This window comes from Biomphalaria glabrata, chromosome 14 (assembly GCF_947242115.1).
Source record: "Biomphalaria glabrata chromosome 14, xgBioGlab47.1, whole genome shotgun sequence".
In the NCBI taxonomy this organism is placed as follows: domain Eukaryota; kingdom Metazoa; phylum Mollusca; class Gastropoda; family Planorbidae; genus Biomphalaria; species Biomphalaria glabrata.
The window spans coordinates 35,118,658-35,145,630 of NC_074724.1; the positions used below are offsets into that span (position 1 = coordinate 35,118,658).

The window sequence follows — 26,973 nt, forward strand, 5'->3', positions numbered from 1 at the left end:
AGTGAAACATATGAAACAAGTGGATGTGTTGCGTGTGTAGAGCGCTGTTCATATACAAGCAGCCTCTAGAAACTGTCATCAAAATCAAGCTATTTGAATGTCAAGCAAAAAAAAAAAATAATAATTCCGGAAGACATGAGCAGAGAGTTAAAACATTTGTGGTCAAGTGTCTTTTTCAAGTGGGTTAACCGACACACGGAAGTTAAATCTTTTTACTTAGAGCTTACTACATATTACTACATTACTACATATTTTTCCACATCACCATTGTTGATTTTTTATCTTGACAGTTACAATATATATTTAAAATTCATTTCAATTGTTTTTAGTGTTTATAATGTACTTTCAGATGAGTTAACAGAAAATGAAAAATTCACACTTGGAACGCTACCACTATTAAAATAATATAAACAAAAACAACTGTCCATGCTGTCAATACATTTGTGCGATGCAGTCAACTCATCTAACTAATACTTTAATTTTTCTTATAACGTACTTTTTGGTAGTGAATAAATTGGTTGGTGAGTAATTAAATATTAATATTTCTTTTGTTGAATGATCGTACACAGGATTCAGTTCGGGTGTGGGCGAAGATGGACGTGATTATTTTGCACTTCCTGCACTCAAACATTTCTCGTGTATTGACGACAACTGAGCTAAGAAACTCTTCAAAATATTCAAAACCCACGGAAGCGAATATTATTTACAATCTTTTCATTTACATTGAAGGCTATAGTTAAATATATTACAGACTACAGTCATAGTGGATGTAATGAAGTATTATGCAGTGTGCGAATATAGCATTGCAAAGAGACACATTGACTTGTCTTGTATAGTTATAAAAAGGTATTCCCACAACATTCTGAATTAACTCAACGATTTCATTAGATACTTTTTGAATTCAAAATTGTGTCTACAGTGAATTTCAATCAGCAGGCACATGAAGTAGTCAATCATACAAGTAAACATTCGCAATATTATTAAATTACATCTAATTACTCGTATTTTTCAAAAGTTGAATATTTAAATTGTGAGTGATATTACTTCAGCTTTTATTAAAAAACATGTGGTGGGCCGAAATTAAACCTTTCTGTTGAACGAAGTTGTCCCACAGGCCGTAGTTTGCCCTTCACTGCTCTATACTGATCATGTACAATTTTTTTTTTTACATAAAGCGAAAAGTTCATGTATGATCGTGATTATCTTTCATTTAATAATAACTTTTATTACTGAGCGCCTAAAGGCAGCACGGAAAACCAACTCCTAGATACCCCCTCCCCCCCCCCCCCCACTGGTCCACAAATGAGATTGGACCAAAGCGCTCTGAGCATGCTATAAGCATGAAAGCAGCGCTATATAAAAGCTATAATAATAATAATCTATCTAGATATCGATATAGATATAGAATCTAGACATCGATCTGGAATCTAGACTAGGTCAAAAAATGTTTGTACAATGTTTTACGTGTTTCGGGTGTTCCTTCAGAGTTGAAGTCTACTTCGACGGGTGATGGGAGCTTGTAGGGTTTGAACTCTGGACCATCGATACCAGGCAGCCATCCTAGACTAGGTTTAAGTCTAGACTAAATAGACTTTAGATAAAGATCTAGAACTAGATCTATAGCCTAATCTAGACTAATCTAGACTAGATTCGAATCTAGACTAGAACTAGAAATCTATAAATAGAATCTAGATCTACTAGAGCTAGTTCTAGGTCAATATTAGAATTAGTATTAGTAGGCCTACTACTGGGTTATAGTGCACTTATGCTGTTCGCATCAGATTCACTTCTTGATGTGATACTACTGCTTACATAATAAATAAATCTGCACCCCTAAGCTGGTAGAAGATAAACTATTTTCTTAATGATTCTAAATGTAAGTTTTGTTCAAACTGTTTAATACAATTAAATCTAAATCTAGATCTATGTCTGGTCTTTATTGTAACTTAGATTGTTGTCATGTGCAAAGCCTAATGAGGATTTGTGAAAACTGCGCGGTATAAAAGTGTTTTGTTATTTTCGTTTTAGGCTTATAATTGAAACGAAGTTCATATAAAAATTCTTTTTAAAAACAACATTTGAATCAGTATTCTATTCATGAGTTAGTTAATAAATAGAAAATCTATTTTTTTAACGATTCATTGATACTTTTTCAATCATGACCTTAGATGCAATTTTTTTTGTACTAATGTGCGAATCTATGATTGAAGCTTGATTTATTAATGAAGAAGCTTGTTAACTTTTTAATAAGACTTACTTCCCCTGAAGTTTTTCATTGAAAAGTGATGTAATATTCTTTCTATTCAGATATATTTTGAACTTAGAAGAATTCTAACATGGTAATATATATATATATATATATATATATATATATATATATATATATATATATTGTCAGAGGTTCGAAATTATATATATATATATATATATATATACTGCTGCTCTGCTGCTATGCTCTGCTCTGCTTGTCTCTTGTTCTTGTTGTGTTTCTTAACTTGGTTCCTGTGGCTCACTAGGGGTTTCTTGAATATTAAATAATACTTGCTTGGTACTTTCTTGGTTACTCAGAATTCATCAATACTTGCTTAACTCAAATACTAACACTTAATATACATCAACTCTAACTCCTTATATTCACGAATATCGATAATACTTTAATACTTAATAAAGCACACAATTATATCACTCTTATGAAATACACAAAACACCAGTCCATCAACTTATGAATATATAAATGCATAATACCAGTCCAGGAAGTAAACGTCCAACCTTCCTGGACCGGGAGCAAGACCTTACTGACTTAACACATTCTCTCGCACATTCAACGAAGACTTAATCACTCAGTTCACAACACGTGCAACACTTCGCATTCATAACAAGGGGATATAACAATCATACCAAAATATCAAACTAACATTCATTCTCGCCATACCTCTCCCTGACATATATATATATATATATATATATATATATATATATTTATAAAGTGTGTGGATAATAAAGGATAACATACACTATTGACAGTTTTCTAAATGCTATTGCTTTTATTAATTACATTCTTTATATTAGACTGCCAGTTGTGTGCGGCTAATATGAAGTACCACATACACACTCACAGTTGTATGATTGCCGTTCAGTCGTTTCTATATTATGAAGAAGCAAAGGAGTATTGTGCTAAGACTTACTCTGGCGGTCACCTTGTGTATGTTCTAGATGAGGAAACTGATGCATTTATTACAAGTAGGTAATTTGAATTGCATAATTCATTTGAAAGAGAGAGAGTGAGAAGACCAAGTAATTGAGAGAATGCGGGAGATAGAGAATGATAAAAATGAAAGAAGAAGAGAGAAAGAGAAATAGAGAGATAAAAAAAGAAAGAGGAAAAAATGAGAAAAAGAGAGAGATAGAGAGATAGAGAGAGAAAGAGGTAATGAAAGATAAAGAAAGAGAGAAAAGAGAGAGAAAAAAGTGAAAAATTAGAGTGCTTATACTATGTAACTGACTTACTATAATAACAATATTTTCTTTGCTAGTCGACCTATGGCGTAGCATGCGCCGCTAATTTGCATGGCCGGTCTTAGGCCACTTCAACCTATGCGATCGCAGTGGGCCCCCATTTTTTAAGGATTCCGCACTTTCATAGGACCTACGCTAATTCAAGGTGTATAAATTATTGAATAAACCCATTTTATAAACTTAAAACAGATTTAGTTCGAAACTTATAGGGAGCTGCATAATAAAGTTTCACAGGCTGAGAATGTTTGAAAGGTGTCGATTCTCGGTCGTTGGTTTATAGCTCCAAAGAGTTGGTAAAAACATTAATGAAATGAAAACAAGAAATAATAATAATATAAGCTTGTCTTTTGAGTCCGAAGAATAATGAGAATTGCAGTATTTCCCATAGCTAAGCAGCCCCAGCTGTGACCTAGATATCTTGCCACCCACAAGGCAATCATAAACTTTGTCCGCGGTTGTCGATTAAGATTTTTATTTTTGTCTGCGTCTGTCATCTGTTTTCTTTTAGCCTCATATGTGTATCCCGCGACCTCCAGTTTTCTTGTTCTGAAGCCGCATGCAACCAGGTGCTCTCTTCTATGTCAGCTAAGGTAAGTTGGCGCCTTAGCTGGTATTTAAAGTGTTTCGTCGACCAACTTTTAGCTCACAAAAAAAAAAGACTGCTATTGGCATACGTTCGTCCCCCACGCTGGACACCTGCCCTGGCCAGTGTAACTGCCGGACCATAAGAAGTCCCTCTAAACTGTACATAGCGGCGTTCACATGCCACCGAAAGTCCATGATGGAGGAAGTGCTCAAGTAGTTCTCAGTTGCTTTCTTTATAATATTAATTTCTCAGATCCATATAAAAGGGTTGAGAAAAATCACCGCTTTGGAAAAACACGTTTTTTTCTTTCTGTATCACGTCTCCTGCTAATTTCCTCTTCAACTTTTATCTGCCATTAATTAACTTTAAACTTTAATTACGACAAACCCTCTTGAGCTCTTCAGCCTACACAACCAAAAACATCCGCTCCCCTTTCGTCGTGGTTAAATTATAAGCACGCACTTTATTCTATCTTCACTAAGCCACTAAAAATTTTTTTGTACATCAAAATTATTTCTTCCACCAGGGAACTTTGTGACTGATCGCCATTGGTACTATATAGGACTAACTGATAAAGAGGAAAATGGTGTTTATAAATGGATAAATGGAAAGGTATTTATGTCTTTCTTTTGTTTAAATTATCATTATTATTATTTTGCTCATTAGAATAACAACGTTATAAAACCTCATTAAAAAAGGTGGAAGTAGTGTGTACGAATATTGCACAATTAATGTTTTCATTTTCGAAGATTAAAGATGCTTGCAGTATTTTAAGTGACTACGCAGACCTGGTTTTGACATGCATGTTTTGCAACGTCTAATGCAGACAAAGCCATTATCCATTGCGGTTTATTTTCGCCTTCTGTGCCTTTTTGAGATGCAACACACAAAATGCTGTTGGTGTTAGTGGATTAGTGTGCTGTATATACCTCTTCTGGTATTGATGTTATGTTCCTATTATTATTAACTAAATATGTATATCTTCATGACTTGTATATATGTGTTATATATGTGCTGTATGCACGTTTATGCATAGGGTTAGGGTTTACTGGCTGTGAGGGTTAGGGTTTCTAAAAAAAAATCGCTCCCCCCCCCACTCCAAAGTTCTGGATCCGCTATACACTTACAGAGGTCTGAATAAATAAATACATGTTATTCAATATTATTAGAGGGAAGAATTATCTAAAATACGATGCATAGTGTACCCTTATTGCTATATAGTCTTCATAAATTTTAGCTCATTAAAGTTGAACTTATTTTAGAGTTATTGTAAATCATTGCATATTATTTTATATGTACAACAAAATATTAAAATAAAATATTTATTGAAATTTATTCTTGTAGATCTATAACTTGTTCGCATTTTGACATATATTACATGCATGTAGCTTTATAGTTTTTTTGTTACTAACTTTTGAAAATGCAAATTGTTTGTGTTTTTTACCTCCCTTTTTGAAACATAATAAAAATTTTAAAATGCAACATTCGGCACAAGTTAATAAACTCAAATATTATCTATGGTATTATCTATGGATTATATGTGTGTTGCATGCTGTCTCAGTACTAGTGAGTTTACATGTGTTAATGGCAGGTATGCATTTGTACTACTGTTGAAAAACATAGTTCACATTCCTATTCTGCAGTTGTGACTTGTGAATTACATTACCAAACAGATGAGCAATGCAATATGTGTCTAACACTGTCTGGTCATAAATAAAATAGTATTTACAGAGTGGGAAGATAGTTAATTTCAATTATCATTTTGTAAAACAGTATTGAATATTTTTTATGATCATGTTTAGATCATGTGCGTAGTCGGGGGGGGGGGGGGGGTCGGAATTTAGTGACTGATTTTTTGCTTTGATTTGCGTTGATTTTGTTTATTTTAGGTGAGATTTTAATACTAAACCATGTGGCTCAACTAAGATGGCTAAGACAAATTTTAGGAGTCAGTTTTAGAGATCTGGTCTAAATCAAGGTATTCCTATGCCGAACTGGGAGTCGACCCCTTAGTAAGATTGTGACAGAGCGTTGCATGAGGTTTGTGGGGCATGTTCTCCGACAAAATGAATTACGCATAAGAAGAGTTGCGATGACATTCTAGTACAACTTGGCGCCACACATTCATGGAGGTCCTCAGAGCAGGTGGGAAGAGGCTTCAGAAATTATCAGTGTCAGATTTTTGTGGAAACAGCTTGACGGCTAATGCGCCGAACAGTGCGGGAGGGTCAAAGTCACTAAGAATAGCACATTAGGTTTTTGAAATAAAACTTTTTAATAGCATGAAAATGCACTGTAGATACCTCAGAATATGCATTTTGTAGGCTTTCAATACCAGAAATAGTCCTTGGCGGCAGGACAGAGCGCGCTGGGGGAGCTGCTAGCGCTCCCCCAGATCTCCTTGCTGGCAATGGCGGGGAATCTACAATGTTTGTACTAACTCCAGGAAGAACCTATTCTAGGGCACAATAAACGTCTTCTGAAAGAATGAAGGGTCAGAATGTAATAAAGATTATGTACCACACACACAAAAAACTCAAATAATTTTTTGACAAGTTGGAAAAAAATTGACCTTGTTTTCTGTGTGCATTTGAATGTTTTTTACTAAGTTTCATCTCAAAGATTTGTATAGTTTCTCTTTAAGTGTTCTTCAAAAAACACGGGTTTGGAAGGCCAAAAAAAATATTTTAAAAAACGAGTTTTTAAAAAGGTTTAATTTTCTTAATATTTGAGCTGTATTCATAAATTTCGTATCATCGGTCTTAGAATCGCGAGTTCTATCCGAATAAAAAAAAACAACTGAGTGACCATTTTTTAAAAATTGGTTTTGGGTCCCTAAACTGTCAATTTGTACACGTAATTTCTCCGACACCCTGTCTAGGATCCAGCTGGAAATGTTCATAATTATTAATCTGAAAGGTTGTATTATTGCAGTGAGTAAGCTAGTTGAAAAAAAAAATACTACTGTCTAGTTTATTTATTTTATCTTATTTGAACTTGATTTTGTTTAAATTTAATAAATTATTTTAGAGCGATTTAGTTGTCTACCAGAAGTTTGGTGCTACACGTCAACGACCACAAACAACACTCACCCTACCTAAATCACACAAACAGCGCACTATTCAGCCTAACTTTTAGATAAAAAATGGCAGGCAACGATTAGTGTTTTAGGGCTTTTACAACAGGAGATACATTAATGACAATCTATTGCTCGAAGGAGACTACAAAAATTATTAAAATTTTATCCAACCATATTTTGTACATAGCTTTTCTCTCTAAACTAAGTTTATAGCTTATAAACAACGTGTGGATGAACACTAATCTATGTTACAAAATTTCATCAGCTTTTATAAGGAGTTATTAAAAAAAACTTTTTTTAAATTATATTTTTGCTCTTTTTAAATGTAATTTTGATTTTTTTTTTTTGATTAAAAAAAACAAATATGTATTGCTACAAATATATAATCTACAGGATGTTTCTTACACTGGTTGGAATGTAAAAAGACATACACCACTTAGAAACAGTGCCTATGTGGTAGTGAGCTCAAACGGCTGGAATGAAGTATTTGACGAACGAAGAAAATTTATTTGCCAATCAGTTGCAGGTGTGAGTTTAAATTATCATCAATATACTTGATAATAAGTATTTTCTTTTTTGGATAGTAAAAAATCTCTGTCAGACGCTAGAATAAATGGTTGCTAATGAGAAACAATTGCCACGTATTAAAAATATTTCGATTTCATTCTTATTATTTAATTACAATTTAGTTGTAGTATGTAATGTGCAGAATGTAAATATTGTTATGGTAAGTATCTTGTTGTCACAGATCAGAGGCACTGATGCAGTTTCTCAAATAAATGACAACCAAATCACCTAAATCAGAGATAGGAAAACTCCTATTTCCTATACTTAAAAGACTGACACATATTGAACTGTTAAAAAATGTGCTAAAATGGGAACTAAAAATAACAATGAATTCGTTTTCTAGGGCAATGAAATATATATCGATCTATCTATATTTTAAGATTTTTTTAAACCGTGTTTATTTTAAGATAACCGCCATCTCCATAGCAGCTCGCATGACACTTAAAAAAATGTGTATGAATAGTTATGTTTTTAAGTGTATACTATTAGTTCATGCATAAATCTCATCTGATTTTTTAAGACTAACAACAAAAGGACATTTCACTCTGCATCAACCAAAAAAAAAGGGGAAAAATGTATTCATCTTTTTAACAACTGGTTAGAGCAAAGTGTTAATTACATAGATGTTGTTGGTTTGCTCCATACTTAGACTTAGGCTTAGGTCCTCACGCGCAGTTCGGCGCATTGGGCAGCAAGCTGTCTCCAGAAAGATCTGTTGTTGTCAATGTCTCAAGCCTCCTCCCAGCTGGTGTCCACTGTTCTGAGATACTCCATGAAGGTGTGACGCCAAGTTATACGAGGACTTCCGTGTTTGCGCTTTCCTCGTATTAGCCTCCATGTCATTGCAACTCTTGGTATGCGTAGTTCATTTTGTCGGAGAACATGCCCAGCAAACCTCATGCGACGTTCTGTCACAACCTCACTAAGTGTTCGATTCCCAGTTCAGCAAAGAATTTCCTTGTTTCAGACCCGATCTGTGTAACTGACTGACAAAATCCGTCTCAGCCATTTTTGTTGAGCCACATTTAGTCTTTTCTCAATTTTGACAGATGACTTCCACGTCTCACATGCATGTGTTGCAGTTGGGATGACAATTGTGTTGAGTAGGTGAATTTTTGATCCATACAATGACCTTTATTTTTTGCAGAAGTATCTTGTTTATTCAAGTGGACTCTGACAAAATTGAAGAGAAACGGAATTTATTATTTTTTTTGGCACATTCATTGTCTTTAGAGACAGAAGGAGCCATATATACTGCCGTTTTTTTTTAAACGACTTTGACAGGGTTTAAGCTGATAAGATGCACTGTTCAATTTTGATTCATCAGTTCTTCTTCAAGAAAATTGGAAGTTTTGCTGACAAAAGTAATCGCAGTGAAAGCTTACTTGGACTTTAATTTGGAAGTTGCAGCTGTAAAGATGTTTATCTTTGCATACAAAAACAAAATAAAAAATGACCAAGCTATTTCAAAGATAATGAGTCTGGGAACACTGTTTTATACAGATAATAAATTTTAAGAAGAAATAGTTTAAGAAATATTTTTATAATAAAAAAAAATAAAAATATTATACGGGAATTTCTTTTGCAAATATCTCATCCTGTTTTAATTTCAGGAAGAAGTTTACGTTTCTGGCTTAACCAGCAATACTTTGTGAATTCAACAAGGGAAGTTATCGCGCTAACAATGAATACTTTAAGGTGTGAAGTATTTGACATCGACGACCACCATCTACAATTACTATATCAGAATTCTGATGGTACAGTGTCAAAGATTGACGAGGTATGTTTTGTCCAGAAACATTCTCTTTGAACTTGTTTAATGTTTATGTTATTTATTTTCCTTTTAAGTAAATAGAAAAAAAAAATATTTTTACTTTTGAAGCTTTTTATTTGAGGCAATTTCTAAATGGACATTTCAATAAAACTATTTTTTTTTAGAAACTCGGTAAAAGTCTTACGTACACGTTCCGGCCAGGTTTTAACAGTTCTGGTGTCTACGTCTGCCAGATTAGACAACAACTCGAAGGAAAGTCCGTCTCTCTAACAGGGACTCTGGAAGTAATTCGTGAGTAGTACATTCCTGTGTCAGTTGTGTAAGTGAAGACCTATTTTAAAGTGATGGATAGTACGGTTTACTTATGAAGTCCTCCCTCCAAACAGAAGAAAAGGTACATTTGCCCCTCCCCACAACCAGCACACACAAAACCAATTTCCTACATCTAGAGCTGTAAAAGCGCTTTCTACTGGTGTCTTAATAGCGCACAGACAATGGTATTATAAAGAAGAACTAGTCGACTCAAGGCGTAGCTTACGCCGCTATTTTGCAGGGCCGACATTAGGTTTTTCTAAATTAGTAAAAGAAAATTAATGGAAATCATAATTAGCATGTATGACTAATCAGTGGTTCCCAAACTTTGTTCACCACACACCCAAGGAATCTTTTATTGGCAAAACTTTACTTTATAACCTAATTGAAAAATGTAAATGAATCCATATTATAACAAGATCACAAAAACTCAGAGGCGCCCCCATCAAATTCACCAATGTTTCCATCGTTTAAAGAAAGTTGGCTATATTTTTTTTACATAAAAGCAAACAGTGCAACAGGTCGGTTTTTTTTTATAAGACTCTTCTAACTCTTCTGGAATAAGTAGAGTAGTGTTAAGGGATAACCTAAGATCAGCAAATTCCCGATACAGTGTCGGTGGCACCTAGTGAGGTAGCTCAGGGTGTCATCCCTCCCCATCAATTTTCTTGAAATATGTTCCAATGAACACAATTGCTATGTGTCTTTTTTTGTTGAACCAATACAGTGAGCTGATTATCTACTTTTATTGATTTTTCTCAAATGTAAAATCCCAATGTTAATTACATCAATTTAAATGTAATTGCACATTTTACAATAATATTTAATTAAAATTATATACAGACTTAACATTATATGAACAAGTTTTTTTTTGTTGTACTTTAAATGGTATAACGTTGTGCTGTATCATTTAGACCATCTAGATGTGTCAAGGCATATTTGGGCATATATCTCGAAATGTTATTATTATCTTTTTCAATGTTATAATTTTTTCAACTTGGTTGTTATCCCCAAAATGGTGTCGATTGTTGCGGACCGCACCCCACAGCCCATTTCCCAAATGACGCCACTGCTCCAAGATACCTGCTTCTTCCCAACGATTTCGATTAATATATTGGAGTAGACGTAGTAAGAAAAAAGGGCCTGCACAACTTAACAGGTTTCCCATACGAACAGCATAGGCTAATACATTATTACCCACTTGTAGGCCTACTAATCCTGATCATAACCGCTCTAGACTGTATTTACTTAATAGGTCTAGACTAGATCCATATATAGAATATAAATAGAGAATCAAGATCTAGACAAACATATAGATTTCTGGACTTGTTCTAGATATGATATAGTCTACATATAGAATCTAGATCTACATCTAGACTATATCTGTAGACTAGTTCTTGATCTAGATCTAGACTTGATCTAGATAGAACTAGAACTAGAATCTAAAATTAAAATCTAGAACTAGAATTCAGACTAGAACTACACTTAGAATCAAGGCTAGAACTAGATTTCTAGACTAGTTCTAGATATAGGCCTATATCTAGTTTAGATCTAGATCTAGACTCTTGAAGATTTAGATCTATCTAGATATCGATCTAGACTATGTCTAGAAAATATTTGTAAAATGTTTTACATGTTTCGGATGTTCCTTCAGAGTTGAAGATAGTTTACTTTCTAGTCCAAACCTCCCGCAGGACGACGGGGAATGGGAGTGGGCAGGGTTTGAACCCTTGACTATCATTAAATCCAAACGACAGTCCCGTGAGCAACCCGCAACCATCCTGGAGTCCTAGACTTGGTTTGGGACTAGACTAAATAGACTCTAGATAAAGATCCAGAACTAAATCTATTGTCTAATCTAGATTAGATCTAGAATTCTAAAAATAGAATCTAGATCTACTAGAGCTAGTTCTAGGTCAATATTAGGATTAGGATTAGTAGGCCTACTACTGGGTTATAGTGCACTTATACTGTTCGCATCAGATTCACTTCTTTACATAATAAATAAATCTGTACCCCCTAAGCTGTTAGAAGATAAACTATTTTCTTAATGGATTATAAATGTAAATTTTGTTCAAATTGTTTAATACAATTAAATCTAAATCTAGATCTATGTCTGGCCTTTATTTATTGCAATTTAGATTGTTGTCAAGTGTATAGCCTAATGAGGATGTGTGAAAACTGCGCGGTATAAAAGTATTTTTTTTAAACTTACAATTGAAACAAGTTCGTATAAGAATAAAAAAAAAACAAAAAAACATTTGAATCAGTATTCAATTCCACGAGTTAGTTAATAAATGGAAAATATATTTTTAATGATTCATTGATACATTTTGAATTGAGACTTCAGATGCAATTTTTTTTGTACCAATGCGCGAATCTATGAATGAAGCTTGATTTTTTTAAATAACGAAGCGTGTGAATTTTTTAATACTTCCCTCAGAAGTTTTTCACTGAAAAGTGGTGTATTTTTTTTTTTTTTTTGAAAAATCTACTTGCATATATAATTGTAAAAATAAGATGGTTAACGTCACACGAAACCAATAGCGTCTTTTCCTCTTTCAGGGGCCGCTAAAAAAGACAAATTTGAAGAATACATTTTATTTGTGTAGAATAGAAGTAAGGCTATAACAGTTATTTAAAATAAATAAAAAAAATAAGACTTAGATATGGTTGATGAAATTTTATTATTATGACTGGCTCAATGTTTGTGAGTAGCTATCGTTTCTCTCTCAATAAAGTTCAATTACTTTCTCCATACATTCACATAAAATACTACTGCTGGTCACCCAAAAAGTACACTTACTATTACAGTACACATCCTACTGACATAATTTTGGTTTGAACGAAGGTCAAATATCAAGTGCCGCTCTGTTAAATATCGTGGTATAGTAAACGTTTGGACTTTCGAGCCGAGGATCACAAGAATTTTGAGTTTCACGATTTTTAAGACACCCTTGACTCCACTCTACTGTGATGGGTACCGGACGTCCATTGGGAAATAAATGTGGCTGGTCTTTTTGATTCTGGTCACATACAACCCACGCCTCGACGCTTCAGGAAACATGCGTGTTGTGAACAGAACGTAGGCACGTCAGAAATGGTCATGTGGTTACCCAGAAAAGACGAGCGTTGTTCCATCGTATTCGAGCAGTTAAGACGGTTTGGTTACGATTAAGAGTCAAGACTACGAGACAAAGTCACTATTCTAGATCACTCCATTGCAGTGAGGCTAGTGTGTAGCAGTTCTGGAACAGTTCAACCCAGTAGAATCCAGTACGAGACGGAGAAGCCTTAAGACTCAGTCACAGCAGTATACGGCAGTTAAGTTATCTGCGGTAAAGCGTTAGTACGGTCAGTTAGTCTTGTTGCCAATGTTATAGTAAGCCTATTGGATGTGATTTATTACAATTTATTAGAAATTTAAGAGTTACGCTATTTGGAGCCCTGCTTTCTTCGAGTTTTTGATATCGTGTTGTAAAGTGTTTGTAGAGAACCTGGATTGAGAGAGTCACTACTGTCATTGTGAACACCTAGAAATTACAAGAAACTATAATATTATTTCATTTTTTTCGTTCATTTTATTGGTTTTACTTTTTTGTTTATTTATTTACATACTTCATTTAATTTTTTTTTTAGATAACGCGACTTACTGTGATGAACAGGATCCCTATCATAATTTAATTGTTGCTGGCAATACAGACGTTACATTTCACAGGTTTTGTGTATTTGTGTATCCTAGACCTACTAGACTGACTGTTTTTACAGGTTAGAGTTTTGGCGAGTTCAATTTTTGAGTTGCTATTTTCATTAGTTCGTGGTCTCTTTATTCAAACATTTCATTTTAATAGCATTATATTTTTTTTATTATTCTTTTATCATTCGTTACAAATTCTTAATAATTTTCATTTAGTTGGACACAGGCCGAGAAATATATTACAAGTTGCCTTTCTGGTCTATTGACCGTTATACTTTTCTCTGGTCTCTGAAACTCCGTTACTAGTGTCCTGTATAAAAAAAATCGAGACCAATTTCTATAAGATTCTTTTACCACTACAAAATGCTCACATTTGGTTTTCTCCAACATGTTTCTAGTGCCCTTATTAAAAACTAATGTATCACAATTTAGCCAAACAATGAAACTATTCTTAGTAACCAACCAAATTTTTTTTTTTCAGGAAAACCAAATTTTTTCAAATACACAAGGGCATTACTTCTACCTAAACACTTATTTTTTTTTTTACAAAGGTTATATCAATTTAGTCTTGTTAAATGTTTGTACACGTTATTTCTCATACCCAATCTCGGATTAGGCTGAAATTTACACAATTAGTATCTGTACATGAGGAAAAAAAATGTAATAAATACTATTACTTAATTAAGTGTTTGTAATACATTATTTAGTTTGGAACAAAAGAAAGAAGTTGTATTCGACGGATTTTGTGGTATAAGTTTAATTAGTTTCCTTTATACTTTGTAGGTCATTGCTTTAAAAAAGTTTCATTATAAAAAATATAATACGCGATTCTTTGGCACAGTGTTTGTTTCTATATTTTTATATTTGTTATTATAAAAAACATTAAAAGAGCGATACCCCATTCTCCCCCCCCCCCCCCCATATTTTTTTCCAACTGGTCCAGACAAGTGACAGGATCGTATCGCATTGAGAAAGCTCAAAGCATGAAATCGTGCTAATCAAAAACGATTTGTAAAAAAATGTCTAATTAAACTGTTTTATTTCTTTAGTCTAGATCAGTGGTTTCCCCGTAACAATTTTTTTTCCTGCATTCCGTTGACCCCTGCTTAGCCAATATTGCAATATTTTTTAATCTTAATGCAATTTTTTTCTTTACTGATTTCTATAATAAAAATCACATTTAAGTACACCTCAATGAGTTTAAGACACATATATGTTAAATAGGAAATAAGTTATTTCTGTATGATTAAACATTGTATTTTAAAATCAGACCTTTAGCATTCAAGAACTCCAAAACAGTGTCAAAAATGTTTCAAAAAAATCTTGTCAGAGTAAGATTTTGAACAACCTTCGTACCTCAATGTGAAGGAGCAACTGAAGGAACAACTAAAGAAAGTTCTAGTCATTTTCTCAACACATTTGAGCAAGAAATAGCATATTTTACTTGTTACTTTGGTCAACTTGGTTTACAACTGATTGAAGATATTCATGCAATCGATCACTATCGTATTACTAAAAACTCCAGCTACAATATCCACAGTAGAACCAAACCATGAACAGTTCTCAAATATTGCAAATGATATTATAGTTTAAATGATAACTTTTTTTTCTTTAAGGCAATTATTTTTACACTTTCGTAGACCCCTTAAAAATCATCGTAAGCCCCTATATAGACCCCTTTGAGAATCACTGGTCTAGATCTATTACCAATTTAATTACATGACTGATCCAAACTGATAGATACAACTACGCTTACTGTAAGCTTTGTTGTTCTTATTTGTAAGTACTATGTATATTTTGTTTCATTATGAAATATATACGCTTATATCATACTGCTGTTTCGCATGTAGTGTGCCTGTTGATTTGTTTCCGTGGTATATGTTGTTTATTTTAACATACACCCTTCTTGTTTTTTTTTTGCTTTAGATAATATTCTTCCACTATAGAGTAGTATAAAATATATAAGACTTCTAAATATTGTTTTAAACATTAATCGGATAATACAAACAGAATAAAAGGTGTATTCTTAGGTGGGCGAGCAATGACACTATTTGGACATTCAAATAACTTTTACATTCATGACTGTTTATTATTCCCCTTGGCTCCTCCTTGTATATGCTATTTTTAAAGCGTTACCGGTTATAATACTGAAAAAGAAAAAAAAAAGTGTTTATCTTAATACAGCGGTTCCCAATCTTTTCAGGTCCACGACCCCCTAATACAATTTTCCACTATGCGTCGACCCCCAGCCGTATTTTGGTTTTCAATTATAGGCCTAGCTAAATGGGATTTTACTATGTTATAAAATCGTTATCAAAATGTATATATCGGATATCCATGATGTATTTTTATTGTTAGAAAGTGAACACAGCGAAAACTTAATTTTGTGTCAACTGCAGTTTTAAAAGTAGGCCTAATCATGGAAAACGTACAGCCATTGATACAGTAAACGTACATTGAAACTAAAATATTGTTGCGACAGTCTTTGCAAAACACACCAATGTTAGTGCGAAGTTTTTTGCTTGTTTTTGTTTCACCAGATCAGGAAGTCTCAGTACAGTCTTTGTAAGATCATTAAGAACATGATCTCTAGCCTCAAGTCTACTTCTGTACTTAGATTTGATCACTAACAGCCTGGACAACCTACTTCTGTACTTAGATTTGATCACTAACAGCCTGGACAACCTACTTCTGTACTTAGATTTGATCACTAACAGCCTGGACAACCTACTTCTGTACTTAGATTTGATCACTAACAGCCTGGACAACCTACTTCTGTACTTAGATTTGATCACTAACAGCCTGGACAACCTACTTCTGTACTTAGATTTGATCACTAACAGCCTGGACAACCTACTTCTGTACTTAGATTTGATCACTAACAGCCTGGACAACCCACTTTCGCAAAGACATGATGTTGGAACTGGAAGAAGAAGGCGCATAAAAATTTTTCAGATAGAACCCCATATAACAGCGGTTCTCAACCTTTTAAGCTCGGCGACACCTTTTTAGAATCCCCCACTCGGCCGCGACCCCCCTTCCCACACACACACACAGCAAAAGAAGAATAGACAAAAACAATCCATATTTTCGATGGTCTTAGGCGACCCCTGGCAAATCGTCAATCGACCCCCAAGGGGGTCGCGACCCACAGGTTGAGAACCCCTGCTATATGACTATAAACAATAGAACCAGAATTGCGTAACTGACATTGAAGAGAAATCATTATTAGCTGCATCTCTATCGATGTAATTTTTCTGGCAGTGTCTTCGCTGCTAATGTTATGTCCATAAATCAAACAGTGAGTTCCGAGGACTTTTTAGTAACTCACTTTGTACCAAACATTGACTAGCCTATGCTGCGTTTATGAAGATGTGGTCTCCAGCCTCTGTTTTCGAATGACAATTTAAAAAAAAAAGATGTAACAACAAAAGAAAAACATGTCTATCTTAAATAATGATTTCACACCTACTAACTCAAAGCACACTCTGTATTCTCTGGCAGTATGCCCGGGTTCTTATATGTAACACCCTCACTTTTGTAGTTTATTTAATTGACTATTGACGAAAAAAATAATTCCGATGAAAAATAGAGGTAAACCCGAATTTCCGATTGTCTTAGGCCACCCCTGGCAAATAGTCATTCGACCCCCAAAGGGGTCGCGACCCAGAGGATGAGAACCTCTGTCTTAATACTTTACAGTGAATACAGTATTTAGAGTTGAGAGAAATGTTTCTTACAAACTAGACATACAATTTGATTGTGGACTATGTTATGCATGAAATTCCTCACCACATCCGTGTACATTGATAGGTAAATTAATTCTAAAATCTTGGTTTTAGTTAAGGGTAGACAAAAGACATCACAAGTGAAAAAGAAAACTATGTTAAAATAGAGAAAAAAAAATGTTATGGTTTGATTGTTATCTTATTATTAAAATTAGGTGCCACCAAGAATATCCCGGAGTCTAGATACAACGCCAATTTCACTTACATTGATGAGACATCAGCACGAGGTGAAATTGACATCAGATTCTACAACGTGACGTCATCTGATTATGGAAGATATCATATTTTATTTTATCATAAATATGTTTCGTCAATACTTTATTTCAATATCGCAGGTCAGTAATCTTTTTTTAGAGACAACATAAAAGTATACACTTTGTCGCCATTAATTGTAGAATCGCAAAAGGTTTATCTAGTAAAACCTAAATGAGAAGTTATTGTTTTCACACAGTTCTTCCCAGTTCATGCTGATTGGAATTAGCTGTGTCTCAGTTTTGCCACACTGATGCAGCATGGGTTTCGAACTGGCCACGCTCACCGGCTCCTGATTTGTCCTAAGAAATGACTCCCGAAGTTGTTATTTTTTTTACAAGTTTGGATTAGCAAGCAGCCAATGTTTAAATTTATAGTTGTGCTTTAACTAGAAGCACTAAGAAACCATATATAATGCACAATGTGCTGCTGTTATATGATATCTTTCTCTGGAACGTTCTATACAGAGCTTCTTTGAATAGAAAGCGTGTTTTTCTATAAAGATGTAGGTAACAAGGCAAGAGTCTAATGCTTCATCCGAATTAAACTTACTTTGTATTTAAAAAAAAAAAAACTTAGAAAAAGTGATTCTGTAGAAGGAAATATGTGCACTAAAATTATCATTTACCTTTTAAAAAACATTACTTATTCACATTTTATTTTATTTTATACACCAATAAGCTATCTATATTTTTCTTTCCCTTTGTATGAAAATTTCGAATAACAGTTTGCGCATCCAAATAAAAAGACACAGATCTGGGAACTTCGTTTTTGAAATTCAATTAAAAAACTGGAGAGTCATAGTTTACCTTTCTTTGATTTTTTAATTAGATCTTAGCTTGTTATTTAGATGCGTACACTATTAACTTTAAAAAGGTTTTGTAACCTTTTTTTTTTTTAAACCGATATGGTAATTCTTATAATAATGTAAGTATTCAAGTCTAATCAAGGTTAATTCTTAAGCTCTGGGTTTTTTTAACAAAATAAATTTGGTCTCAGATCAAGTCTTCTTTTGATGAACTTTATTAATATTGATACTCATCTCATCATTTGTCGCTTGACTTTTGTGGTAGGGGTGCTGTTTTTAGTAACATAACAAAATACACGCCAGTCAATTATTGTACATCTTCTAAATACATTTTTTGTTTTGTTTTCTTAACTGTACGTTAAAAAGTGACTTTTAATAGTGAGTCATGTCTTACAATTTGACCTAACCAGCTCAGCTTTCGTCTCTTACAGTATTGAAGAGTTCTTCCATTTTGCAAGAAAGAGTGTTGACTTTTAAATGTACAACCTAATTCATGTGTCTTCCCACTCCCTAGCTACGTCGCTGATCTAGTGGGTTACAGCTGCGGTGATAGACCTGAAATTATAGATTTATGTAGTGTTTATTTCGTCTATATGATAATTTAAAGATCTTTCATGTGTCAAGAAACAATAGATCTAGGTATTGATAAGTGTGTTTAATATTACAAAATATACTTGTATTCAGGTCCACCAAAGTGTCCGAACAACCTAACATCAGAAGAACTGGATCAAAATACGGTGAGACTGACCTGGTCACCAATAACTTATGAAATATCTGAACAACTTTTTAAAATTTTTAAAGCTGATCGACTTGGTGACGTCCACTTGGATACAGTCTCGTACGAGAAAAAAATGATATTGTCTTACAATGTGACTGGACTATCACCTAACACAAAGTATAGTTTTTATCTCCGTGTGAAAGCTGGACAGTTTGAGACTCCGTGTAAACATGTGATAACAAGTGTTATAATAAAAGGTAATTCTAAGTGATCAGTTATAAGGTGTGTTAATAAATGGTTGTACAATGCTTGACATTGTTTCGGATGTTCCTTCAGAGTTGAAGATAGTTTACTTCTTAGTCCAAACCTCCCGCAGGACGACGGGGGATGGAAGCGGGAATGGTTTGAACCTGGGACCATCGATAATTCCGAACGACAGTCCACCGCGCAAATCGCACGACAGGCAGCCATAATATGTTTAGTAGTCTTGTTTATAATTATAATCTTCGTGAGTTAAAACTTTTATTTTATATTCTTGATAAGTTTTTTTTTTAATTCTTGTATGTTCCTTCAGAAAAGAAGATAATTATGAGCAACAGACTAGTTTATATTATTGGTGATCAAATTTTAGTAGGTATTAAAAAGTTCATAATCATTCGACAAAATATACTTGTAAATAACGGAAATAGAATAGTGACATATATAAAGATAGGTAAACTATAAGGGAGTTGCGGTGGCTGAGCGGTAAAGCGCTTGGCTTCCGAACCGGGGACCGGGGTTAGAATCCTAGTGAAGACTGGGATTTTTAATTTCGGGATCTTCGGGCGCCTCTGAGTCCACCCAGCCCTAATGGGTACCTGACATTAGTTGAGGGAAAAGTAAAGGCGGTTGGTCGTTGTGCTGGCCACATGACACCCTTGTTGACCGTAGGCCACAGAAACAGATGACCTTTACATCAGCTGCCCGATAGACCACAAGGTCTGAAAGGGGAACTAACTTTGTACAAACTATGTTAATCCTAGGATATTATAGTGACCTGGACATTGCACTGTTTCCTCTTTCATTGGATTAAAATGTGTAATTTATTATCTACATTTTTCTAGCGTACTTCATCTTCACCTATTTCTTAGTCTCTCCATTCCTCCCTTTGCTTTCTCTGTCTGCCTCTTCTTCTTTTTCCTGGTACTGTTCCCTGTAGGAAGATCTTTGCAAGCTTGACGTCAAACTACAACATATCTTATCTTATAATATATTATACAGACGTTACTTCAAAAAAAGAAGATGATTACGTCCAACGCGTCATGCATCTTGTCACGCATGTTAACCAATAACTTAAATTCTGTTAAGTCATTGGTTCTCCTCGCTAGCTCTAGAAGTTTGGGTGATACCGTAATAGCACTAGAAAAGAAGGAGCATTTGTACAAATTTGCTTTGGATATAAAACGACTTTCAAGCTTGCTGCATATTAATTTTTCCTAGGTTTAATATAAACTCAATAAAACAATTATTCTATTGATAAAAAATTCACATAAAATATAAATCACCTGTAGGAATCATATGAATAGCAGAAAAGCGACATTGGCAAATAATATTACCGATAAATGAAGCATAGTGAATAATTGCTGAACAATTTACAGACTAGCGATGACAATAATCTAGGACCCCGATATCCAACTTTTTGTCTTACATTTGTATTCTTCCTTAAGACTTGCCTTAATAGTTACATAAATCTTAACATTTTCTTCTAATCTTCTGTTTCGGCCATCTCCTACCTGTTTACCAAAATACCTCTTCAAGGATCTGGTCATCAACACTAACAAAACATTCTGGTCCAAATTACTGACCCGTCTAAATTCAAGCTACTAGCCGACATGTGTGTTTGAGTGTTACAGATGGAATTTGAGTGCTTAAGTTAAATTTTCTTCAGACTTAGAACTTAATACAAATACAAAGCTTATATCAACTCACTCTGTCTGTCTGATACGATTTCTTTACACGTTATTTCTACCACACCCATTCTCGGATCAGGTTAAAACTTAACACACTTATTTCTCGTTTCCAACAAAATATGAAGCAACAATTAATTATCTAATTAGTTACTGATAGTTACTATTTTACTTGGTATTGAAAAAGGGAATTAAATGCTACTTATTAAGAGATGTGGCTGTATATGTGGAGTTATTTCCTTTTTTCTACGTTTAGTGCACTTTACTTTTCCCATTTTTGGATCAATTTTAATTTTACATAATTATTCATGGTTAATGTCTACACATGAATAAAAAAAAAATTAACACGATATTTAATTAATTAGTAGCAATTAATTGTGTAATACTGAAAAAAAAAAAAAAAGCTTATTCCTGCAGTATTGAAGAATATTGCAGTTATTTTGCGGTTCATCTCCTCAGATAAGCTTTGTTTTAAAACAAGATTTTGTTTTTTAAAAAAATAATCGAACTTTTTGTCATTCACTACAGGACCAGCAGCTCTCCCTCAAGATGGTGACACTAACGATATGTTCTATATCATACCCATAGTAGCTCTTGTGGTTCTACTGGTCATTTGCGTGGTCATCATTGTCGTGGTCAGAAAAATTAAGTTGAATCAGAAGAATAAAAACACATTTAATGGTAATATATATTTCATTTTTACGACCACACCTAACAGACTAAAATTATAGATTAGGAAATAAAACATCAAAGCGATTTAGATATATATATTTCAATGAAACGTAAAATATTTTCATATTGTGGAAACAACATTTTAAAAAATATATACTATGTTTCAAAGCTAATCAATATTATTATTATAGCTTTTATATAGCGCTACTTTCATGCTTATAGCATGCTCAGAGCGCTTTTGGTCCAATCTCAGTTGTGGACCACTGGGGGGGAGGGGGTATCTAGGAGTTGGTTTTCCGTGCTGCCTTTAGGCGCTCAAGTAAACACAACTCTGCCCGAGTCGGGTGTCGAACCTCGAGCCCCCTTGTAGGTAGCCAAGCCAAGCTCAAGCGCACTTGGCCTCTCGACCACGCTTCCCACAGTTTACAGTGTTTACATGATGTACTTGTTAAACCAACAGACCAGAGAGACTACAGATACCATTGTGGATCAGAGACCATCTCCGCCCAACAGTCCAGTCCAAGTGATGTCAACAGTTCTGCTAATCCATTAGGTGAGAAATAAGTAATATCATAGAAACAGAGATATAGTTCATGTAGAAAATGGATTCAAATTAGAATCAGCAACTTGTTGTTGTTCGGAATCTATTTTCACAGTCGAAGACGGAGAAATGATAGAGTTAGATGGATGAAAATATTTTCTTTTATTAAAAAAGCAAACAAAATATTATTTAAAAAAAAACTCTTTAAAAAAAATTATCTAAGAGGAAGAACGCTACTTTTAAAACTATAAATCTCAATAATGTAGAAGTTATTTTCTTATTCAAAATCAAACAAAATAATTGATTACCAATAATTAAGTAACGTATTGATTAGTTTTTAATTGATTTGTGTTTTGCTAGGCAAAAGTGAATATTTCCACGTGATCCGACAAAAGGTGGGGAGAAATATCATTAATAAGGGGACAAAACCCTACTTATTTTGAGAAAACTTGTAATACTGATAAGATTTATTTCCCTTTTTGGCTTCAGAGAAAATAATTTATTAACAGTATTTAATGTATTAATTGGTTTATTTTTTAAATATTTTTTTTTCCTGTATTGAATAAATGTGGACATTTTTTTCTTTATTCCGAGAATGGGTGTGGGAGAAATAACGTGTGCACATTTATAATAATAATAATAATAATAATATTCCTCAGTGGAAACTGTTAAAGGGACTACGATGAATTTTGTTTCTCTTTAGCGAAACTCGACCCTGGCAGCGCCAGAGAATGACTACTCGTTCATTTCTAACATAATAATAATAATCTTTATTGTCCGTCTGGAAATTAGTCTTACAATTTGTGTACGAGACAGACAAACGCAAGAGGCTGATATATGTTTTGTGACAATCGAAACGCCAAAATGTCATGGGCGTTTTGAAAGTGTTAGAGTGCGATGCTAAAAAACAAATGTCGACCTTTTCATCGCGACGGATACAGTTCTAGTTTAGCTCCAGACTTATGCACTGCTTTTTACTAGCTGTAATCTTTATGAAATAATGGTTCTTTTATTTTAATTAGTAAAAGTTGTTGAAAAACCAAAGCAGCCGAGTACGATTTAAAGCTAATATTACCAGATATCTCACAAATTCTTTTCACAAACTTGCATTATTTTTTTTAAAACAAAGTATTAGTATTTTCTTTTTCCTCTAAGCCCCAGTGTGTTCAAGCGAAGTCGCTGAAAACATTTACAACAATGTCCTAGAAAGCCAAGCTCATCAGGGCGCTAAAGCTTTAAAACCGGCACGGAAGTCCGGGTCGTCAGTCAAGTTAAAAGAAAAGGTTTCTATAGAAACAGGAAAACGTCAAGCAAGCACCTTACCTCTTGGAAAAACGTTGGTCACGTGGGACGATGACATAAATGTTTATGAAAATGTAAGAGATTAGTATACAACTTATACAACTTCCTAAACATTAATTTATTAAGCTCTCGATTCAATACAACTTTACATTCGGAAATACCCGAACGCGATACTCCAATGCAGGATCTAGACCTAGATTTAGTCTCTAGCCAAATTTTTTTTTACTTTGAATAATTATACGATCAAACTAGAGTATTCCGCATTGGGCCAACGAGCTAGCAATCCTTTTCATTGTGATTTATTCTTCTTCTTCTTCTTCTTCTAGCAAGCTTTATTGCTGCTGAGATGTGAGCTCTTTGGCAGACTGTGCCAAGGAAAACTAGTGTGCTGTTTTCTTCAGTTGTTCAGCACTGCCGTACAGGGTGTTGGTTATGTTGGGCTGTAGTGGAAGTAGGGTCTGCCTATGGTGGATTAGGGTGGGGCATTCAAAGAGGATATGGTTTACGGTTTCAAAGGGGTGGGCGCAGTGCGATATATATATCAACTGTTAAATTTCTAGACAAATCTTTAGAGTCTATTTTTTAGAAATAACTTGAACAGAGGAATTGTTAAAAAAAAAAAGTTGTACTTGTTTTTCTGTTTCTTTGCACTTCAATAAAAACAGCATTCTCACCCTGTACAGTTGAGTAGCTCTATATGAAATAAAGAGAATCCATTTCTGCATTGCCACTCTTAACTATACATCAGATTTGTAACACAGTCCTACTTCTAGTTTTGTTATTATCATCATCATCTTTCTTTGATTTCCTCAAGGAACATAGGCCCTCAGTAAAAACACGCCAGTTTTTAATGGCTTTCCCAACTCTTTCCTGTCTTTTAATGGCTTTTCCAACTGTTTCCTGTCTTTTAATGGCTTTCCCAACTGTTTCCTGTCTTTTAATGGCTTTCCCAACTGTTTCCTGTCTTTTAATGGCTCTCCCAACTGTTCCCTGTCTTTTAATGGCTTTCCCAACTGTTTCCTGTCTTTTAATGGCTTTCCCAACTGTTTCCTGTCTTTTAATGGCTTTCCCAACTGTTTCCTGTCCTTGCGGCTTCATCTTTTTGGTCTTCCTCTACGTCTTGTACACAATTTCAAATATCTAATTATATCAAACAAAATAGTTTCCTTTGTCTCAATTTTAATTACAGACGCCGGAGGACACTCCAAAACAAGACCAAGAACATACAAATGATAAAGAAAATATAGACAGGTCTTCAAAGGAAGGGGAAATCTCAAACAGAGAGCTGCAAATGCAAGAAGCTAAACCTATTGAAGACTCTCGAACAGTTAGTCCTGAAGGTTTGGTCTACGTCATGGTTGAGATCAACAGAAGCAGTAAAACCCCAAAACTTGTGGAGGAAAAACCCCAAGCTAGTGACAAGTTGGGCAAGTCACAGGATGAAAACAAGACAGAGATATGTCAAGAAGGGAAGTCATCTTATGACGCTGTGGAGTACAGCAGTCTAGACTATCTGGCAACATCACTAGCAGCAATAGAAAATAGTTCGGGAAGCTTAGCTGGCACAGAGGCTAATGAATAAATAAATCTTTTAAAATACAATTATTCAATGTTGGAATGAAAAAAAAAACAATGATTAAGGAAACCATAGCATCTAAATATATTCAATAAATATTTATAATGCAATATCTTATAGTTCAGTGATGTTCAAAATACAGCCCGCGGGCCACATCAGACCCGCGTCGTGGATCTATCCAGCCAGCCGAAACGTCAGCACAAAAAGTAAAATATCCCACTTTCATAAAAAAAAAGGTTGAAAAATGCATCTTTTTCTATATTAGCCTTTAACATTTGTGTGTGTATAAAATGTGGAATCTACCAGGAACGTGAACGAATCTTTACTTATTTTGTGGAACATGATAATAAGCCGAATGTTTTGAAGGAAGGGTGGCTATTTAAAAAAACAACAACATATATAACAGCATTATGAAGCAAATAGGACGACACTCTTGGCTTGAGCAGTGAATAAAATATTGTTAAACTACATCTAGAGATTGGAGGATTGATGAGAATATATCCAAAATAGAGACAAGAACATGAGACGGTGGTAAAGCTACGAAGGCGCTCACATTTTAAGTAGAGAAGAAATGAAGCCATTTTCCGACGCGTAAAAAAAAGATAAAACTTATAATGTCCCACTAATTAATGTAAGTCTGTAATCAAACAGTTTCATGTCAAGCACATTGCGTTATTGTACGTTTTCGTTCATGTGGCCCGCGACACGAGTGTTGGAAATTAAAATGGCCCGCAGGTCGAAACAGGTTTGGCATCACTGATAGAGTTAAATAATATATTGAATGTAATTAGATGGAGCTGATATATATAACATTCTGTAAGTCATATCCAGAGATAAATGTATGCCTTTAAAATGCTTGATATCATGTACGTGTATAGCTTACATTCACTTCCTATTATAAATATCTTTTGTCTACAAAACTCAGAGCCTCGAACTGTACATAACACTAACACTACCATATTTCAGCAGGACCGCGGACACATGGACTCATGTAATTATCAGGTTCAATAAATGTAAGCCGATATCCTGCTTAAATTACTCCCCTTGGGATCCAACTTTTATGGTATTTCTATTTTTATTTACCGATCAGTCTAGAGCAGGGGTTCTCAACCTTACAATAAATGTAAGCCGATATCCTGCTTAAATTACTCCCCTTGGGATCCAACTTTTATGGTATTTCTATTTTTATTTACCGATCAGTCTAGAGCAGGGGTTCTCAACCTTACAATAAATGTAAGCCGATATCCTGCTTAAATTACTCCCCTTGGGATCCAACTTTTATGGTATTTCTATTTTTATTTACCGATCAGTCTAGAGCAGGGATTCTCAACCTTACAATAAATGTAAGCCGATATCCTGCTTAAATTACTCCCCTTGGGATCCAACTTTTATGGTATTTCTATTTTTATTTACCGATCAGTCTAGAGCAGGGGTTCTCAACCTTACAATAAATGTAAGCCGATATCCTGCTTAAATTACTCCTTTTGGGATCCAACTTTTATGGTATTTCTATTTTTATTTACCTATCAGTCTAGAGCAGGAATTCTCAACCTTACAATAAATGTAAGCCGATATCCTTCTTAAATTACTCCCCTTGGGATCCAACTTTTATGGTATTTCTATTTTTATTTACCGATCAGTCTAGAGCAGGGGTTCTCTACCTTACAATAAATGTAAGCCGATATCCTGCTTAAATTACTCCCCTTGGGATCCAACTTTTATGGTATTTCTATTTTTATTTACCGATCAGTCTAGAGCAGGGATTCTCAACCTTACAATAAATGTAAGCCGATATCCTGCTTAAATTACTCCCCTTGGGATCCAACTTTTATGGTATTT

The 26,973-nt window shown here is 34.3% G+C and overlaps 1 protein-coding gene across 4 annotated transcripts in view; it reads left to right on the forward strand.

Moving 5' to 3' along the window:
• LOC106052491 (uncharacterized) overlaps positions 1-25,259 on the forward strand; it is a 53,576-nt gene extending 28,317 nt beyond the window's left edge. Inside the window, exons 1-13 of one of the 4 annotated variants that reach the window (XM_056010291.1) lie at positions 232-521; positions 3,070-3,240; positions 4,629-4,714; positions 7,575-7,707; positions 9,362-9,528; positions 9,687-9,813; positions 13,474-13,602; positions 17,475-17,654; positions 19,064-19,354; positions 21,572-21,724; positions 22,176-22,268; positions 23,418-23,632; positions 24,748-25,259. In XM_056010291.1, the coding sequence (XP_055866266.1) occupies positions 449-521; positions 3,070-3,240; positions 4,629-4,714; positions 7,575-7,707; positions 9,362-9,528; positions 9,687-9,813; positions 13,474-13,602; positions 17,475-17,654; positions 19,064-19,354; positions 21,572-21,724; positions 22,176-22,268; positions 23,418-23,632; positions 24,748-25,140 (2,211 nt within the window). In that variant the 5' untranslated portion in view covers positions 232-448 and the 3' untranslated portion in view covers positions 25,141-25,259. Of the gene's footprint in view, positions 1-231; positions 522-3,069; positions 3,241-4,628; positions 4,715-7,574; positions 7,708-9,361; positions 9,529-9,686; positions 9,814-13,473; positions 13,603-17,474; positions 17,655-19,063; positions 19,355-21,571; positions 21,725-22,175; positions 22,269-23,411; positions 23,633-24,747 lie in introns of those variants that run through there. The other 3 variants (XM_056010290.1, XM_056010294.1, XM_056010293.1) reach the window with 3 other exon arrangements.
• The last annotated feature ends 1,714 nt before the right edge of the window (positions 25,260-26,973 follow it).